This window comes from Metopolophium dirhodum, chromosome 8, assembly GCF_019925205.1.
Source record: "Metopolophium dirhodum isolate CAU chromosome 8, ASM1992520v1, whole genome shotgun sequence".
Classification (NCBI taxonomy): Eukaryota; Metazoa; Arthropoda; class Insecta; order Hemiptera; family Aphididae; genus Metopolophium; species Metopolophium dirhodum.
Genome location: NC_083567.1, coordinates 21,204,075 through 21,226,804, shown reverse-complemented (window position 1 = coordinate 21,226,804; position 22,730 = coordinate 21,204,075). Strand labels below are relative to the sequence as shown.

Genomic DNA, 22,730 nt, shown 5'->3' with positions numbered 1-22,730 from the left:
AATTTTAGTGGTAAATATTTACCATTGTTTTCTGAGACACAATACCATTCTACAACAATACGTCGTGTAACGAATTCTTATCCAATTAATTTAATATTTATGTAACTTGCTCAAAAGCAATAACTTACTAAACGGACTAATATTCATACAAATTAAGCCATATTTGCTGCATTCATAATTCAGTTATTCATTCTATTTGCGTATCTGATTGGATTGGAAGCCACGACGTGTCTAACGAACGAAAAATAAACGTTTTTACTTTTCTTATAATATGTTTTATTTTCGCATTCGCTTTGTTAGAAACAGTTTATAAAGAAATGATAAATTGTAATTTATTAATACATTTAATAGTCACACCTCTGGAACAAGACTGTCACAACTTAACATTTTTAGTTTTGAGAAACAATGATTTGAAGTTGAAATCTATGATATTTGAAAGAGTTTTTTACCTCCGCGTTTGAAACTAAAAACTTAAATACTTGCAAAGATACTTTACAATATGACTTTTTCAAATTTTATGAAATACTCTCTCAAACCCAACAAGACTTGTGGCTTTTTAAAAATTTTTAAGTAAGTGCAAGACTGCCATATTTTGAAATGTGACTGTATTGTATACAGTATTTGATTTCAAGATAGCCATATACTAAAATATGACAGTATTGAATTTCATATTGTGGCTGCGATATAATAATTTATAAATGTAATACCACCTCAACTCTAAATATTGCCGTTTTGCACACAACACGATAATTATATTTTGTTTACTGCAAGAACTCCACAAATCGAAATAAGCATTCTTCAATTTTGACTTCAGTGATTAATTGGATAAATTAAAATAAGTAATAAGTAAATATGGCTCTCTTGCTTTGAAAATTGGCTAAAAATGTAATAGTTCAACACTGTCACATTTTTTTAGTGGCTAAATAAAAAATTATATTAAATGTGGAGGTGTTTTTGCATTCTATATGGCAATTTTTTCACTATTCAAAAGTAGTCTTAACATAAAATTGATGAATTTTAATAATAATAATTATAATTATAATTTTAACATAATAATAAATACCTAAAATAGTATTATACCTACTCTGCATATTATCAATAAAAGGAACCGGCAAGATAATATTATGGCATTGAAAACCAGAGTGACAGAGTTACTTTTTTTTCTTCATAGAATTTGATTGGATCTTGGTGTGAAAATATTAAGCTGCGTACAAATAAAATGTAATTGTACGAACATCAAGCACACCTGATTAGAGGGAATTCATTGATTACAAGTCTGGTCCGTGGCCAAATATACGATATATACAATACTATAAATTGTTGCACAGAACACGAATTGGTGTGTTAATCACAATCTACCAGCCTACTGTTGTTTAATTATTTCAACAATACATTCAACTATTCTAGTTTGTTAATAACGAAATTAACTTAAAGTTATCAAAAAATCTATTTTGGACTCTGAGAGGACGGATGATAATATTACAACACAATGAAGAGAGTGATTTTTGTTTTTGTGTCCGAAAAAGAACAATTTTCGCTTAGCCCAAAAGCCTGAAAAGTTAATACAAAGTTCCACTTAAGTTGTTATTAGTGGGATTAAAAAAAAAAGTTTGGCCGAATTACTCAAATATTTTTACGAGCATCTGCATTTTAAATGTTGTTAAATATTTAATAGCCAAATTATCTGAGATTTGAAAATTGTATTCAATATTTCTCATAAATACTTGAACCAAAAAATCAAAACACGATTTTGATACATTTTTTTTTTATAGACATTTGAAGTTTAAATTTTGACAAAATTAGATACTTAAACAAATAATAATACGATTTTGTTATTTTGTGCTAATTTAAAAATATTATTTATGGGACTTGAAATGTGTACGTACCTATATTATCTTATTTTATAACACAATAACATATTAAAACTATTTAGATGAATTTATGCTATTGCCTAGTGCCTCATATATTGCACGTTTTCTTTGTCAAAAACTACTGTTTTTAAATCCAATGATACGTGTCGACAATTATCACGATTTCATTCTGAAAAAATATTCGGATTCTCCGTAACTTGTACCAAGGATCGATCCAGTTATATTTTTAATTTTTGTAATTTAGATTGCAATAAACGTTGTTCAAATGTTCAACAATTTGCAAACTTTGAAACTTAAATATATTTTTTATTCAACTAAATAAAATCATAAAATGTGCCTCGATCGATGTTGTGGAAAATAAGCATTTTTTTTCGCGATCACAAATTTATTATAATATGACATTTCTGTGAGAGTGTGTGCGATATCCTTCCGTACAGCTACCGCAAAAATAAAATATCACCAACGGATCGTAAAGGTTTCGTTCCTAGAAAAATCAGATGTAGGTTACTAGTACTTACGATCATTTACGACTAGTACAACGACAAGACTGACATTGTTGAATGTATGAGAAATTGCCTATAAAATTTTCCTAAGAATCCAATAGTATGGAGGGCCTTTAATACCACAAACCCATTCACATCGTTCTACGGTAAGTATAGGTATTGACTAAAAAGTCAATAACAACCTTCTGATAATATGACATATATAGACCGGAGATTTATTAAGGATGCTGGCCAAACATTTTTCATTTAATAGTACATTTATTCAAATTCTGTTTTTAGAATTTTTAAGTATGGTACCTCAAAAAACCATATTTTCAAATTTATGATAATTTTGTACTACTTACATTACAATGACTTATTCAAAGATGTGGGTCCAGGGCATCTACTCTACAACAGATCGGTTACCTAGTTTTTTCTATTAGCCACCTGTAAATACTATAATACCTTAACCACCATATTATTAAACAGCAAAATTACAACTAACAGCTAACTTCAGTCATTTTTATAACAACCATTTAATAATTAGTAATAATAAAATCTATTATAAGTACAGCATTTCAAATGTATGCATTTTTTTCTTGCACGCTGTACAAACATTTAAATAGTGCATTAACCGCGTATACACGTAATGCAACAAGTTATTATATTATAAGGGGAATTTTATTAAAATAATAAAGTAGTGTCATTTTTAAAAAAAAATTATATCAACGCGCTTGCTAAAAAAGGTAACTTGTCGCAACTAAAACATATTATCATACGTATCGCAGTAGGTATAATATATTATTATAATATTAATATTTCAAGAAGAACTATTGTTTAAAATATGTGAACGGTTCATTTTTTAACAATAGTTGTGTTTTCATTTTGCAAGAGTCCCATGACGTCTGAAGCACATTCAGCTGGAGAATATTTTATTTTATTTATGACCCTATAGCGGTTTTAACCCTGCAAGTTGATTAGTTAACGGCGCGTTAAACCAGCTATTTCAAAATCAGAGGTTGTGCAGTGTGTTCCTCTGGGAATATTGTCAAAATAAATCTTTTTAATGTCGGATTCACCGGCGGTGATTGTAGGTAAAAAAAACTTATGTATTCCATGTGAACGACCGAAATTTACAATTCCATGCGGATGAGCTTATGAGTTCACGTAGTATTACATTGTGTTTATGAAAAATATATTTAGATTCTAACCAGAAAATCGATTGGTTTTGTATTCAATATGTTATCATTGTAATAATTATTATTAGATATGTTTTGTGTGTAAACCGAGGTAGGTACGTAAAGCTTCTCCAAACCAATTTCAATATTTTACGACCAATGTTTTACAATTTATTCGCATTCTAATATTTTCACTACAATATAAAATTAACTGGAAAAAGTATTTGCAACCGACATTTTAAAACTGTTCTAAAAATGTTTCAATAGTACTTACTATATCTATCGAAATTCGAGAGGGAATTGGTTTTCTTTTTTTAAATTATTAATCGATTATTTCAACTAGAAGTTTTGATTTTCAAAAAAGTTCAAAAACCAACTTAATTTAATTAAAAAATAAAATTTTAAAATATTTTTTCGAAAACAAAAAACCATCAAGTCGGAAAAAGATTAAACATTTTAACGACGGTGCAAATTTGTTAAAAGAAAATGTAATATCATATAACATTATTATTAAGAGAAAACAGATATATATAGGTAAAATGAAAACTTTCGAGACCACGACACATAATATATTATATACTTTTCCAGGTGCAATAAAATATTGTACTTGAATCCATTATTGTACTTTCAATTAAAATAAATGCATTTTACTTTTGAACCTTAGCGAAATATCATATAATAGATTAAATATAGAGTAAAGCTTTAATATTTCATAACAACGTTGGTATATGAATAAAAATAATACTATTCAGAAAATATTATAATATCTAACATAATATAATAAAATTGTACACATTCTATTTAGGTACTATTTATGATTGTTTGTTTTAAATTAGACGTCATAATTCATAAGCCATAACGGTGAAATAATAATTGTATAAACATACCTTTTTAACATATAAATATAAATAAGGGGATTATTTTCAACCGTTCGTACGAGATAAAAATGAAATGTTTAAACTGTATTGTAATGTCTTCACCTGGAAAGTTAATTAATTTCTATGCAAAATGTTACTTTGCGATTATAACAGACCGGTTGCGTCACAACGATACTGTATTCATATTAATATTATGATATGCAATCAAATTAACACGATTCATTGTAGCATTTATAGTAATTTGGGTCCAGATTAAACTTAGTAATAGTGTTACAAGTCTGAAACACATGGAATTCAACGAGCTCGTCGCCAATTACAGTCTTTTGTTATATACCGTATTGTGGGCCCTGCCGTAAGTCCCAAGTTAGTTGACCACATCTGATGGTGGTTTCTCTCGAGTCTGCGTAACTTATACGAAGACAAAAGGGCAGTTTTCACTGTCTTTGAAAAGTAATTAACGTTTAATCTTCGGACAATCTACTCCGTCAGCGCTTCGATTAAACAACACGTCAACGCTGTCAATTGCTTGTGCTCACGAATGTGCCGCTTTTCCATGTGGACTTTTCAAAGTATCCCATTAAAATATTCAATAGCATCGGTTCCAAAATATTTTGTCCGGTGGATTACACTCTCTCGAAAATCATTATACCACCTCGACATTTATAATACACTAGATACTAAGATACTAGTTACTAGGATAGACCTATGCAGTATAACACACCGACGACCAATAGAACGATCGCGAAATAAAATTACACTCGGGGCGACGTCAAAACGAAATGGCCAAATTTGGTATGTCGTTGTTTTATTTCTGTATGCTATATTATATAGGTAGCATCTCTATTTCAACACATATGAAAGTATGAAGCACACACTTCATTGTTTATCACTTTTTTTTCCGGAAATATTTCATAAACCATAATATGATGTATTATGCCATATTATATTTGTGCTATTAAGTTACGCGTACAGTTGACAAAATCTCAGGGGAGGCAATGGTATCATTAGCGACTCTCCCCCTCCCCCGTGTGTGTGCCACGCCAACAGCAGTGCTTACCAATCAGGACCACTTGTTTCCACGGATAGTGAGGGGTTGGTCGGATCAGAAATATCGTACGTGTATAAGAACAATGTTAGATCGATCACGAAACATTGTTATTTGATTGCTAATGATGATTTTGTCCATCACAATGGACGGATTTTCACACAGATCCGTTAGACAATAGACCACAGGTAATATACATTACGTCGTTAGACTACCTACGTGTTTCGGGTTAGAGATCTGAATGAAACGAAAGCGAATACAGGGAAATTGTTGCACTAATTATTTCATCTCTACACATAAGTTTCGTAATATTAATTTTATGAGAAAATTCGTGAGAACATAATAATTTGGTTTTCAAGTTTGGTTAATTATTAGAAAATTCTAGGTGGAATATTTCTCAGGACACGTAGTTGAACCATTTACGGGTAGGTATTTTATGCATATTATTGAGGAATCAATATTCATGGACATACTTGTTCACCACTACTGTAATAGAGTTCCTATAACATAATATGTATATTTTATTATAATAACAAAAGAATAAGTAACTTTATTACTTATCAATCATAAATAATAATTCCTCCTAGTCAGAGGGTTTCCGCACTGGCGGGCCTCCATCCACACGTAATTTAATGTTGTAGTATCTCAGTTTACCAAATTCACTTATTGTATAGGTATATAAATATTATAGATTTTATTTGTATATACTTTTGTTAAGATAATAATAATAATAATAATTCGTTCAAATTATATACGCAAATTTGGCAAAAAATTAATGTACGATAGATGATTCAACAGAATGTTATAATATTGTATTATAATTTTTCAGGTACACAATAAAGACCACGGTCGACGATGAAGACGTTCAAGACTCTGCTCCGTTTTTGTCGCATCGAGCCAACGATCTTAAAATGGGTGTAACGAGCTTCTGCAAGGCTTTTCCGTGGCACTTGGTGTTGGACAAACGATTAGAGTTCGTACAATTGGGCTCTGGGTTCATGAAGCTTTTCGGAAAATGCCTACAACAATTCGGTAAGTACAATATTAATTGTTATATTGTGTTTACATCATCTTGGAACTGGCAGTGAGTTTAACTGTAATTTATATATTATTTCGTTTCTTTGGTGACTCGGTGGTAGTAATAAAGGTTTATTTTCTAGAGTAGAGTTGAGCACCGGTTGAGCATGTTACGGAATAAAAATTAAATAATACTTTATTACTCGATTTTAATATTATAAACATCTGAATTTAACCTTTAAATGTCAATTAGCATTGTAACCCTTACGACGAATAATTAATTACTGCCCAGTTTAAGTTTAGCTACCATCGTAGTTTATGTGTATTGTAAGGCGTTTTCTTTTTTTTTCAAAAATAGTTTTATAATTAAACTTTGCTATCAATTATTACGAACAAAAACTTCAAAAGTTTTAACACAGTATCATAATATACAAATAATAAACGACCCGTTAATTGGACAAGTTTTGCTTTTTCTTAAAGGACAATTTTTCGTGTCCTTTCAATGTGGGTATAGTATACATTGTTGTTTTCTCAACATTGTTCTATACCGAGCAAAGACAAAACTAATACACGCATAAAACATAATAATATGTAACAATATGACTATGCATAGCGTAAAATATGTCACTGATTAAATTTTGGGAGAAGTCCGCGTTATACGCGTAACATGAGAGATGTTTTTGAGAAATAAGATCCAGCAGTAGTGAAGTTTAGAATAATAATTGCATCAGTAATTCAACAATCTACGCCTTTCTAATGCCAGACAATGTAATGGCGCTATACTGGTTCGGTGGTTGTATTAAGCAGCCGTTGGGGTGATGTAAACACGAATGACTTAAATCGAATTTAATTTTCTACGACCTAATGAATATAACAGCAAGAGGGAGGGACTACAAAGCCAAAATCGATTTAGGTAATACTCGCGATGTAATAACGTATTGCGATCGGCAAAGTCTATTGTCGAATATATTATTATCAGTACCGACCAGCGTTTTCGGGTCATCTACCTATGTGGCTTACAAATCCAACCATTTAGTACTTAGATTAAATTTCTGGTGTGTGTGTGTGTGTGTGTATAGGCAAGGGTAAGAAATTCCATGAAAAATGACCGGTAGAAAAAATACCCGAGGAGAAAATAACTAAAAAAAAAAAGGTTAGATTACAAGAAATAAAATAAATGTCAATAGTAGGTTCACTAACAGTATTATAATACTATAATATGTAATGCACAACACTACGACTAAGTGCTGTCACAATATTTTTAGATATTGAGTAAAACATTATTTTCACTTAAAAGTTAAAAGTACATACTATGCAATATAATATTTAATTATGAATTATGATATTTATTTATTAACATAAATGAATACGATTCGGCTTTTTAAAAATTGTATGAGGAATATAAGAAATCGCCACCTTTGGATCCGCTACCGGCCTTAGTGAAGGTAAACTTAGTTGTGACACATTTATTGAAAACAATTATCATACAAAACAATACCTATATATATATATATTACAAATTATAAAAATAGTATTTATTTTTAAATAATATACATTAATAAATAATAATTAATATCACATTATATGATTTCTATAACTTATATGCTACCTGCTTTACTATTAAATCAACTTACAGCTATATTTCTGATTTGAAACTTGGCAAGCTCTATTAAAAGTTGAAACATTGGATTTCTAATATAAAATGTGGTAGTTTCTAATATTTTTAATTTTATTTCGAGTTTAAACATTTGAACAAATATAAGAATTTAAACAAAACTATTTAGGTACCTGTACGAAGGATATATATATATATTTTAAATTAAAACGATCTAACCAAATTTATTTCGATATATTAATTATTACTTATGCAGTTTACAATACCCAAAGTTTAAGGAAGTTAAAGCATGCTTAAAAATTGATTTTACTAAATAAGATGAATTTTACTTACAATTGAATGAAATGTCAACAATGTTCTTTTTTAGTGCTTAGCTTACATATTATTATGATATTATAACTGAACTTGAGGTTATTTTTCAAGGATAATATTATGGTAGTCTAACATGTTACGAGTTATAAACTTTTTATTTCGTTTGATAAATGTGAACAATATCTTCGTATTAAATTACCTTATTGTTTTTTTAATTTTGTCGTATATAATTATAATATTTATTATGGATTTGAAACACCGCGGGGCTTTGAAAATATATTTCACCATGAAAATATTAAATTTTTATTCATATAATATAATACATTACTGTAAAATATTCCGAAAAAAAAAAAACGGTACAAAACCGTTCACGATTTAGCTTGGGACTTTTTTATTTGTTGACGGTGATATAGTTTGACCCGGCAGGTCTCGGTGATCTATTAGAATATATATCTTTGGTGTAGCACTGTAGCGTGATGAAAGTTTATCTGAAATATTATTATAGTCGATTACACATCGATAGCCATAATACCATTATGCTGCCGTACGACAACAATTGAGTTTGGGAATTCTCGGGGAAAATTGTCCAAGCGTTTTTTACGAGTGGTACGAACGATCGTTTTAAGAACCCCATGATCTGTGAACGCACATCCGGTCCCCGGAGATGCTTAAAGGTTTTAGTGTCATTCGATTGTGGAATTGGACTTTACCGTAGTACGCAAATGCCGCTTCGATGCGTCCGGAGGTATGTAAAAAATGCTGATATATCAGCTGTATTGTATTGTATTATTGTTATTCCATAGACTCTAATATTATCATCAACAAAATATATGATATCATGGTCGTATTTTTACCGCGGAATTAGATGGGTACTTTTTTTCGGAGCGTCTTTTTCCGCCGATGTCTTACAATACTATTATAATCAAATAGGTACATCGTCGAGGCGACGACGACGTTTCAAATGCAACAATTTAAGTCCCCGTCGTAATCCGCCTACTAGAACAATAAAAAAACATAATTGTGTGTGGTTATTAATGTCAACTGTACTGTAGTTGTAATACTACTATAGCTATTGTGGTAAACAAAAAACTAGTCAGTAGATCATTGGCCTGGCGTCACAACATTAATATTATAAATTATGTCCAGCCGCCAAAAATCGATTATAAAGTTCTACACGCCGAGTCAAACGGCATTCCAAAAAAAATATTTATTGGTGTGTTTCTTAATGTATGTAACCTATTCGTTAAAAGTAAAATTAAATATCATAATTTAAACTCTGGATACAATCCGGATTGTCATCTAAACGTTAATATATAAAATATATAACCAAATGGATTTTAAAAATAACATTATATTCTAATTGTTTTTCAAAATCGCCGTTCACAATATTCTCATCCATCATTTGACACAACCATTTTTTATGGATATAATAATATGTTCAGAACTCATGACTTCAGTAAATCTTTTAATATATCGTTTTCGTACAATCTAATTTTACGAAATCAAAATTAATTAGTTTTGGTTAACTATTTTTTTGTCATTATTGTGATCAGATATTTTAGTTATGAGGTTTTAGTTTTATTATTTACTAATAATAAAATGGATCGTAAAAAAAAATGCAATATATTTGATATCATTATTTACTATATCATATAATATAAATAATACAATAATATGCACATTTATTAATAACGAATTTACACAATTAAAGTAAACAAGAGAAATTTTATAATATATTATGAGGTAATGTGAAAAACAGTGTAAACATTATACCCATTAAAATAGGATCTCAGACATGTTTCATTTTTGTGGTTGTACATTTGTTTTGGATTCATGAAGAAAAATATTACTTCCGATCGCTCCCTATATTATATTCCTCGTTATTTATTATTGTTATTATTATTTTGACATTGGATTGGTTTACATTACTTTTTAGTCTTTTTCCACGAACTAATAAAGTACCTAGTTATATAGTTAAATAAACAAAATAACTTTTATAAGCCACAAGCTGAATCGTTCGTGATTTATACACAACAGTTTATGAAAATGTCAATCGTTCAAATATAGTATTTCAAAATTTAAGAATTTAATTACCTACATAGTTATACCCCGTACTCGTTTTGATGACATGATTTATCAAGTTTACTGAAAGTTAAAAAATAAAAAAAAAAATGCAATAAACGTTTTTTTCAATTTATTATATTATATACCTAACAATGTTGAATTAATTGTTTAGTGATTATTTTATTTTGAACTTGAAAATATCAATCTAAAACATACAATTTTACTCTCGGGAATATTTTAATGGTACCTACCTTTGTATATTATAATGTAATATTATAATATCCATTTAGTAATCAGAAACGCAATTGTAAACCATAAAAAAATAATACCTCCGTGAACTTTGTTTGTCAAACAAGATTAATTATTTAAAACGATAGAATATTAAATTATTTTCCATCAGCGTGTGCCTGAAATCGAATTCCATATTGCTATTTCATCGGGTTTTTGAGATGAGTTTTCGTGCGGAGTAAATGAATCAGCCACCAGACCATAAATAAATTAAGTGATGGTCGATGCACTATCTATTCTTTCGTTTCAATTATTTGTTTCATCTTTCGGTATGGTGGGTAGTTGTGCATGACAAGGCAATAAGTATGCTTTCAGTTGTCGTGCCAACGATAGCTTTCACCTAATTTAACATATTGTAATACAATTTTTGTGCAATATGATAATCGTCTAATAGTTTCAATAAATTGCGTTTCATCTAAAGTTTAAAATTGTCCATGTCGAACCTGTGCAGTTATACAATTTTTCTATAGTGTATTATAGAAGAGAGGTTTTATCGAATGTATCTAATAATTATTTACTGTTACCTAAAATAGTTGTTTACAGAACAACGCAATGAATTCAGATTTTTTTAAAATTGATATGTATATATTATAATATATTACCTATATTTGCAGGTACACTAATTATTTTAAAAGGTTACAATAGTAGTCCTATTTCATAATTTTGTCTGGTATATTGCAAAAGAATAATAATATTAAAATAGGATCGATCTAACCTAACCTTGGATGATTATTTCGAATCTATTGAAAAACTACAGAGTTAGATATTAAAGTCACCTATACACAACTATTATTCAGTTTTATTATGGCCCCGTAAAACAAATTTCTGTATAGATTCAAAAGTGCATATTATTATTGATTGTTTAGTAGATTGTGTCTGTATTTGAATGAATAAAAATAACATAAATCACGGGAAAAATCGTTTGACTTCCAACTGTAAATGTATTGAAAGTTTAACGTACATTTATTTACGGATATCATTAAAAATCTTACAGCAATGATTAAATAATATGTATTATTCCATTAAACCTATAATGGCAAATACATCATATTTCGAATTAGGTATAAAATATATTTTTTTTTTTTTTTTTTATTTACATAAGCCGCAACAGCAAAGGTTATTGGCATTAAAACATTAATATTATAAAATATATTATATTTTGTTATATATAAAGTTATACTATGAACTATCTATTGTAAACTTATATAATTTATATGTATAATATATGTAACTATTATAATATATCGACTATATAATTTAATTTAGAATATATTATATTTTGGCGTATTTTGTTATGAATGGTAACATCGATTTGTTAATACTATCTTTGTTACATGGGTATTTGTTGACTAAGTAACTATTCCAACGTACCTACACTTCATAATATCTGAATATAATAGAGAAGATATATTATTTTATAAAATTATGTAGAAATGAAAAACATATAGTTTCAAACTAACTTTGAACCTTATTCATCTAACCCTCATACTTCATTCAGGCTTAGGTCACATAATATGCTACATGTAGTTCCATGTATCGTGTCCAAAAGGATAATCTCTTATTTTCGAGCCCGTGCTGTATTGGGATTTGGACAAAAACTTACATTGAATGCAGCTATAGGATGCATATCATTTTAAGTATGCGATTCAGCGTATAATTTGAGGACGCGAGGGGGGAAACCTTCCGGTAATAGAACCCTGCATTTATTATACATTACGTTAAATATTATAAAAGTTTAATTCAATTAATTCACATTTAAATCCAATAATAATAACTATGTCGTTTTGGGATCTTATGATTTTCATATTTGTTTAAATTTTAGATTGAATAAATAAGAACTTGATTATGTTTAAATAAAATTGTGATTAATACTTGTGTGCATTCTCGTAATATTTATTGTTTGTACAATTTAACTTCAATTTGATTTAATAATAAATATTCGTAAAATATTAATAAATGATCACTATAATCTGTACGCATAATCGTCTGGAAATACCATTATTACTTAATGAGAAATTACTTATCCTTTAAACCATGCTTCGTGACATATTTATTATTCATAATTATTTATCTTATTATTTGAGATAAACGTAATATAATTATTACACTATTGTTTTGTAATTGAATTATGTAATACACTTTTCTGTCCCTCATTTCAATATTCGATCATTTTAAACACAGATTCTAGTAAAACAGGCAATGGCATCGGCTTAATAGCACTCGGCTTATTCAAATCAAATAAGATGTGACTAATATTGTCTTACTGTTTAAAAATATAATCTCCTATCATGAAAGGTTAATAATAGTATTCATTAATTAATTTTAGGGGGGTGGAGTGGCCGAGTGAACTAAGGCATCGGTTGCGACGCGCACAGACGCCGGTTCGAACCCGGCCACGGGTGACATATTTCTTCGGGCAGTCACGGTTTCCGAAGAGAGATGCCGCCATCCCCTACCGGGGCATGGCGGAAACCTACGCGTGTCCAACTTGAAATTTCTGCCAAACCTAAAAACGTGTTTCAACCAATCGTTCCAACCGCCTCCCCCCTATCAAAACAGTTAACGGCCATAGTTGCAGGACTTAATTTCAATAATAAAAAAAAAAAACTTATTTCATTTTTAACCGTTTACAAGTCCGTTTATTAGTTATTTTGGCTGCTTCTACCAAGTTCCGCCGTCTCAATGACTCGATAGTCCATTCTAGATATATTCTCATCTTTATGATTTAAATCTCACTGTATTTGATCGAGCCAACGTTGTCGTAATTGTTCTCGGGGAAGTGTCATGGCTTAAAAATTTGTCTCAAGACTCATAAGAATATCTATTGATTTATTATATCCGCAGGAAATATTTTTAAGACAAGACGTTTTTTTTAATATTGAGGAATATCTGGGCCCACTTCATTGAATATGACATTGTTACTTACATATTATATTCAAATTGAAAATCAAGTTCTTTAATTTTTCAAGTGATATTGCCTTCCGGTGATATTTTGTACATAATATTATTAAACTATATTAACAATATATTTCTATTATGTAACATAATATGCAGGTTCTATATTATGTTAAAATATTATTATAAAATACAACGATATTTGTTGGTATACCTACACTAAAAATTATATTACATGACGTGTAACCGTATTCTAAGAAACAAAAATTTTTAATATACAAACAATAAACGAAAAATGTGAGATATTGATATTGATAAGGTATTAAGGTGTATGTTTTCAAAGATATAAAAATACCACCCATGTTTTAAACAATGATATTATAAAATTAAATATAGTATTATTCTAAATCAATGATTTTAGTACCTGATAATATTATGTACAATGATAATATACATAACTTTAAATATCCATTTTCCTATTTTCTATTAATAAAATGAATTTGTTTATAACACTATGATTACATTTCATGGATGATGTTCTAAAGCAGTGGTATCAAGCTAATATTTGAAAAAGTTTCATAAGTTCGAAGACAAAACACCTTTTTTTTTACTCGTCTTAATACTAAAATAAACAAAATAAATTAAGACAACATAATTTATTATTTTATATTTCTTCTATTGATCATAATATTGTCATTAAAATATAAATGTAACTGGATTTAATAATTAGTTTTTTTTATTTTCAAATTGTTAGAGTATAAATATAAATGTTTCATGTACATCACACTGAAAGGGTTCACGGGCCACATTTTTGAGACCACTGCGCTAAAGTTTTCAGCAACACTATTAAATTCCTGACGTGCTTTAGTGTGAAATAATATTTCTAATAATAATATCTTACCAAGTCATAATCAAGGTAGAATACCTTCAATATTAATTTAAGTACTACGGGTTATTTCTGTTATATGTATAAAATATATTCACTTAAATTAAACAATAAAAAAATTATTATTACTATATTAAATTTTTAGTAATATAATTTAAAAAGAAGCACTTTACATTCTATAAAAAATGTATAGCCATATACCATATTTTAAATTCAAACAAATATTAAATAATATATTGAAAAAATGTTTAGTGAATAGAAAAATATCGGCTATTATAATATTATAATTTATTATTATGCACGCACAAAATATAATAACAAATATAATATATACCAACCAATTTATGTATACATTTTATTAATTATTTTCAAATACTTGAACATTAACAATATTTTAATGGTAAATTAAACGGTACATGATTCACGTCAATATTAAAATTTTATTATTTTATACCTAACTAAAATAATATACTTTCTAATTTAATTAAAACTTACTTTTTTTTTTATTAAACAAGTGTTTATAAATATTAATGGATAAAAGTGCTTAAATATTTAGAATGATTAAATTATACATAATTGAGTTTTGAATTACAAAAAAAACTTAAATATTTTGAACTGATTAACATAAAGTTTAACAGGATTTTATATTGAAGGAGCACAATATTTTTGCGGGGAATTTAAAGTTTTATTCTATACGGTTTGGGATAGTGATTGTAATATCAAAAATCTCACGACAAAATATAAATTTTCAAGTAAAGAATTATTATGTAATCGTCGATTTGTGAATAATATATATATTTTTGTTTAATAATAATTAGTATTTACGTGTTATTTCAAAACAAATTTTTAAAAATAAATGAAACAAATACATAACGATTATAAACTCATAACGGTCCATTAATCGGATAATTGGTAATATATTTTATTCGGGAAAAAAATAGTAACCATTAACCAATAATATTGGGACGGCGTCATGTATAGGCAAACAACAAACATAATAATGTCATTATAATATAACCAATTTACCATAGGTAACTGTTTTTTTTTCTATTTAAAAATGTATTGTAATTATGATAATATAAGCGATAACTTAGTTTTATATAGTATTATATTATTTAATATAAAAAAACATATTAACAATTCAAACATGTTTGGTGATTACAGTACACAATACAATATAATAGAGAGTTTTTCCACAACACCGGTTAAAAAATATAAGGTTTGAATCCGATAACGTTATTTACCGAAACAAGCTTTTGCGCATGCGCTTCGAATACTACCGGTACGGTTATTTGATTATCGTTATCGGTTGTTTTAAACATTTTAACGGGCATCTGGTTAATATCGGTGATTATCTTATCAAAATATAAAATATCTATTATGGGCAGTTCACACTACATCCTGTCGTGTCGTATTGTGTAAAATAATTTTCTGTGATTGGCTAAGCCGCGTGGTTCAATATTAAAGTATACCATGGTATATTGTTATTTTATCACAGTAACCAAACGATACCGGATAGTTGAATATAATAATATTAAACTTTTGGCCGTGTGGTTACAGATATGTGAAATGATATCTAAAAAAAAATTATTAAGCGGTATCGTTAAGTATAATAATCTTATCACTGGTATTGGATTTCGGTATACAGATAAAAAAAAACGCACGACACGAAGCCACAAGATCATAAAAAAACATGACTCTACACGATGTTTGAAAGTGTGAACCATAGACATAAAGAACAACTAGATAGTTAACTTTATGTAATTTGGTATTGAAGCCACGTCCGCTATGGGTCCACTCTATGCTTAAATGGCAATTTTTACACTTTTATAATATGATAAAAATGATAAATATATATATATTTTAAAATATGATGAAATGTAAACATTACCGCCGTTTAGGCAAATGGCGACAACAAATTCAAAACATTGCACGGCTGTTGTCTATCTAGTTGTTTTTTATAATATCCACGGTGTGGTCCCCCCTTTACAATGTTGATGTAACCGTAAAACATAAACCAGTTTAAAGGTCTTTGGTTACGGTTACAAATTGCAATGTGATAAAATAGTTTACCGGGATATAAGACATCCGATAGTGCAAAAACTAAAGTTTCAATTACAACGTTATTATATTACAACCGATTACCGTTGTATAATAATTTAACCAAAAGTTATTTTTGCCGGAGTGTTTATCCTGCATGCGTTGTGCAAAAACGCTCTAATGTTATAATTAACTATAAATTATGTAAAACGGACTGGTCACATCCAACCATAACGGCGCGAGCGTATAATATTATGATTTCGCGGTGTTCATACACTGACACACACTGGTACATGAAACATAATATTATATAATATAGGTAATAACGGACTGTGTATTTTGTGTTCTCAGGTCGATCGATTCACACGTATTTCAAGATCAGAAGACCGAAAAATGTTCGGCTCTCGTTCGACGGCATCGTGAACAGGGCAAACTCGCCGTTCGTGTTGACGCTGTGCCTGCCCGAGCCGCTTAATCACAATTCAGCCGAGGTAAGCGCACATTGTCGATCAAATAACGGTTATATGGTACATTTTGCTCTAGGTAGTTTGAGGTGAATCGGTATAAAAAAGTATTTTTGAAGGCAACTGGTACATGCCCATACGCACGTGATCAAATCAACCGTACCCTTCCCCACAGCAAAAAACCAACTTTAAATAACCTTCACTCAACGGCCTATGTTTAATAATAATAATAATAAAACAATTAATTAATCAATACAACGACGACGGACCGCAGCAGTATAACAAATTATAGTTTGTTAAGTCGTAGCCACGGCCGTCGTATGTAATAATATAATAACTGTCAGACGGTTTTCGTTTGTCCGTTATAAATAGTTACAACTGATGTTAAATAATATACGTCACGCGTGTGCGACTATTACGCGTGTACACAATAATAATAATAATAATATAATATACAAGCAATAACGGGTTGTACAGCCGTTTTCTTTCGAACTTTTCCGTCGTGTTTACGCGCATCAGACAAAGTCTCCGAGCGAATCAAATACCTGTCAGCGCGCTTCTACAAGGGATCATCGGATTAAGGTCTGATAAGTCATTAAGGTGGTCTTCTCCAGGTCTATATCCAGCGTGGGTAAGTTGACGAAACGTCACCCAGGTCAAATAATATTATTATGGTTTGCCGAGAGAACGGTTTATCAGCTTAACTATATACAGCTGCTTTCAGCAGCTCGCAGATTTACTACGAAACTCTTCTTCGGCTTTATTTGATCGTCATTTTTAAATTTGTTTCGACTTCCAGTTGTCACCAGAGTACGGAGTATAAGAGTAACGGACAACGGTACGTTGGGATATTATAGGCACGTCCTACCCAGTACCCTCGACCACAGTACAGACTGTCTCCGTCTACATTCTGATTACCAATGTTATTAAATTAACAGCACGACCTAATTAATTTGGCGTCTATGAATAAAGTACATCAGATTTTCAACACTTTAATATTACCGAGTTGTCAGAGAAGAATATTTGCGAGATAACGTCATTATGAAATCGCAGCTTAATTTTTTCCAAAATATTTTCTCAGCATCGTGCTTTTCCTTATACAATATTATTTATTTTTTAATTATTATTTTTTGTACAACAACAACGCGGGAACATCGGATTAAGCTCTGATAAGTCATTACGGTGGTCTTCTCCGGGTCTAGATCCAGGGTGGGTGCGTTGACGAAACGTCACCCGGTCAAATAATATTATTATGGTTTGCCAAGCTAACGGTTTATCGGCTTAACTACAGCTGCTGCAGCACCTCGCAGATATACGATGAAGCACTTCGACTGGGCTGTTCGATTATTTTTTGGGGGAATCGATTATGATTATGCACAATTAATTGAAAAATGATTAATCGGTTGATTAATAGATTAATTGAAACAACGATCGATTAATTGAAACAATCAGTTTATAATTTAATCAAGAAGTAAGTAATTTATTTATTAATGAGTTAACAGTGGAATTTTATTAAGTCTTGAGTCATATCCGAATGTAAAGTTCTAAAATTTTCTGATTAGATTAATCGATTTATGTCAAAAAAGACTTTGACAGTATTAACTATTAACTATTTAAATATTAATCAAGAATTAATACTTAAAAAACTAAATTTTGCAGAAATATGTAGTAAAGAATTTGATTGTATTATTTTTATTAGATCTTATCGACTTACTATACTGGCAACTTAGTAGCCACAACTGGCCCATTGATAGGTTGCAAATAGTTAAAAGTTTAAAACTTAAAATTAATGATACTTATGTTTTATAGTGCTCCTTTGAAAATAAACCATGGTATTCCACAAGGGACCGCCGACCAAACACTAGGTATATTCTAAAATCTAAAGCTAGTAAAATATTTGAAATTGTAAAATCATGGTTCAATAATAATTATCTAGAGCTGAACTAAAAATAAAACTAATTATATAATCTTTAGTAGTTTAATGTTTTTTATGATTAAAATGGAATCTAAGCGTCCATAAAGATTATTCAGGTTCTTCACTGTTCTTGTATAAGTAATACTTCCACAAATTGTTCTTGTACTAATATTAAAAAAGTCAATTTCATCAAATATTTAGGATTATATATCGATTCCCAATTAAATTAGAACGTATCTACATAGATAATCTGATTATGTATTTATGTTATGACTTTAAGACTTAGGTTGTAAATTCTTTTATGTTTTCAAGGATTTAAGATTTATTCTATACAAACAATATAAAAAAACCAAAAAGGAAGAAACTTCTTTTTTAACTTCTTTGATATTATAATACTGAAGACTCGTTTGCTGGGCATACATGTAGCTTGTATACACATGTATTTTCTAGCCATAATTTGAAGCTTTGGAAACATACTGCCATTTAAAAACCACCATGCTGAAGAGCATTTTCGGAACTTGAAAATATGCGTCAATCTCTTTATCAATTCCATCAGATAATGAAATTTCTTACAACATAATATAAATTGTATCTTTATTAATACAATACCTACTGCAATACTTTGACCTGAATATTATAAAAATTAAATTACAAAAAATACATACTCTATCAGTTGATTGTGTTTGGTTAAATGTATCAAATATTGCGGTGAATCCTACATTTTGTTTTTTTTTTGTGTCTCAGAATCAATAATTAATGTATTATTTGAAGTTTTTATCCAATATCCCCATGCTTTATTACATTCTTCTTTAATGAGCGTTTTTATTGCTGAGGTTTCTGCATCATAAGTTCCCAAAGAAATCGCGTCAAACTTAAATCTAGGATCAAGTACTGTACAAATTTTTAAAATATCGTTATTGTTGTAACGATATGAAACAAATCAACTATTGTTTGAAGTACTGTTTTTTTCAATTTTAGTCTATTTTCTAAAATTTTTATGACTGGTATAATTGCTGATGCACAAATGTTTTACCTGTAAGATTGTCTGAAATTTGTCGAATTGGCTGTAAAACATGTAATATTGTTTTTAAGACAATCATTTCTTCTTCATTATACATTTTGTCTTTGTGAATACCATTTTTATAACTTCTTAAGAATGATGCTAATGCTAATTTTTGAGATATAGCTATTTCTATTAAGTCTAACAATGACCACCATCTTGTTTTTGACTATGTTGGAAATTTCAGTTGGTAACCCATAGCGACGTTGCTCAATGGACATTTCTCTAATGGGCGTCCAACTATAACCAAAAATGTTCTGAATTGCCTTTACTTTACTAACAGCAGATTTAACCTGATCTAAGTTGAAAACTCTTTTTAAAGCTACATCGTAGCTATGTCCAAAACAAGAAACATGTGAAAAATTGGTACATTATTTACTGCTTTTAATACATTAGCCCCATTATCAGTTGTTATCGCTCCAATACCAACATTTATTTCTCGATCATACTCTAGTAACATTAGCTGTATAGCATCTGCCAAATTTTCTCCTGTTTGATTGTCTGACATTTCTTGACACCCAAGGCAAATTGTTTCTATAAAATGTATTTATTATTATTATAATTATTTATATGTTATTTTATATTATATTTAATCATAATTTCTTACCTAAATTCATACTTTTATCCATAAAATGTCCAGTTAAAGCTATAAATGTTTTTTTTGCTACAGATGTCCAGCAATCAGTTGTCAAAGATAAAAATGTTGAACTAAATAAAATGCTTTCCACTTTCATTTTAGTTTCTTTGAATAGATCTGGAATTTTTTTATTAGACAACGTGGTTCGGCTAGTCAGTCGATAACTAGGATTTAAAGCGTTAACAAATAGCTTAAATCCTTTTTTGTCTACCAAATTATAAGGCATCATATCAATAGAAATAAAATATGCCAATATTTTGTCCAATTTCAGTTTTGAATTTGGAGTTAAAGTGAAGGACTTCATAGTTGATTGTATAGGTTCACATTCAGACTTCTTGGATACATTTTTTTGACAATTACTATCATATGGTACTTCTGAGGACGAATCGGTTGATTTTAATGTATCTTGTGATGATGTTAACCTAAAAATGATAATGTACATTGACATTGTTATTCTATACTTAAAAAGTTAAAACTACTTTGAAAACTTATTATTCTAAAATTATTATACATATATGATTTATACTTATTGTAATAATATTATAATAAAATATATACAATACATATTGTATGATATAATATTATTACCAGATTATCTGATTACCTATATGGCTATAGGCCATCGCTATATTATAATTTTATTGCTTTTAAAAAATTTTGTAATTTTAGGCAAATTGACATACTATTTTTATAAGTACTACTAGTTATCAGTACTAGTATAACTGTATAAGTATTAACTATTAACTATTGTCTATTACTACTAAATATATTTAATAGGTGTATTATCATTTTAATGTAATACAAAACTATAAAACAAAAAAAAATCATTAAACTAATATAACATTTTTTAAATTAAATTTAAAAAAGGTGGGCAAGTGGGTGTTGCTCTGCTATACAGTAGGTTACAAGTGAGTCACTGTAATGGATTGTGTTAAATTTGAATCCAATGATATAACATTTATATTATAAATGATATAATATCATTGTATAAGAAAAACGATTCTGAGTGAAGACGGTCAGGTTCCTAACCTAACCTATCCTATTTATGATATTACTGTGAATAAAGTAATTTATAACCCATTTACGTGGAACATTGTTTTAAATTTTCAACCTTTAGCTATAAAAGTTGAACATTTTATAATTTTTTAACTACAAAATAATTTTAAATTTGATAAACTTTGTCAACATTTTTACTTTTTACCCCCCTAACTCTGAAGTACCACTCAGATTCACTTTCCTATCAGAAAACATACTGTTGAAGAAAATCAAAGCATTTTTACTGTCCTAAAAGGTGATGACAGAGTGACAGACATAAAGAAAAAATTAAAATAAAAACACATAATTGTAAAATCAATACATTCATGATTCATCGCTCCACTCAGAATCTAAAATAATATCGGACATTGGTAGATGATATTGCCGTATTGATTCTTGGTAGTAGGTACCTATGTAAATAATTATTATGTATGTAATTTTACACTACCTTAAGGGTTAATTTATATAGTTACAATATTTTGTTTAAAAAGTTTATATATATATATTAAAATCTGAACTTACAAAGTGCCTTTATCGGAAGACTTCTTTAATCCATATTTTTTTTTCAAACCATTAATTTATCCATCAAATTCATGTATCGTTCTAATTCTAACTTCTAGTTAGTAACAGATTGCAAATTGTTTTGTAAAGCTAAATAAAAAAATATGAGTACCTAATTATGTCTTATAAGTTATAAATTATAATTATAATAGTATGTACTTTGTAGTATGTACTATGTAATACAGAAATAAATATCGACCTACAACCTACGATCTACCTACCGAAACTATAAATTTATAAAACGATCAATTGTCAAGTAAAAAGAGTTGGAAATTGGGAATCATAATTCATTCATTCATTAATATGCAATTAAAATATTATGTACCCAAATTAAATTTAGAAATAGTAAAATTCTATAATAAATAATTACTTACTCAAGTGTATTGTTTTCCGGGATCATAATACTGCTTTGATCTTTTTTTTTTTAAATTTCTTAGTTCGTGGTATTTAGCTTTGTGAGAAACACTCAAATGATTCCATACATTTG

General features: G+C 28.9%; 1 protein-coding gene across 1 annotated transcript in view; it reads left to right on the top strand.

Annotated features, from left to right (window-relative positions):
* The window catches only part of LOC132949993 (head-specific guanylate cyclase), a 299,190-nt gene that overhangs the window by 137,255 nt on the left and 139,205 nt on the right, over positions 1–22,730 (top strand). Inside the window, exons 7-8 of the mRNA XM_061021156.1 lie at positions 6,284–6,486; positions 16,923–17,062. Of these exons, the coding sequence (XP_060877139.1) occupies positions 6,284–6,486; positions 16,923–17,062 (343 nt within the window). The remainder of the gene's footprint in view (positions 1–6,283; positions 6,487–16,922; positions 17,063–22,730) is intronic.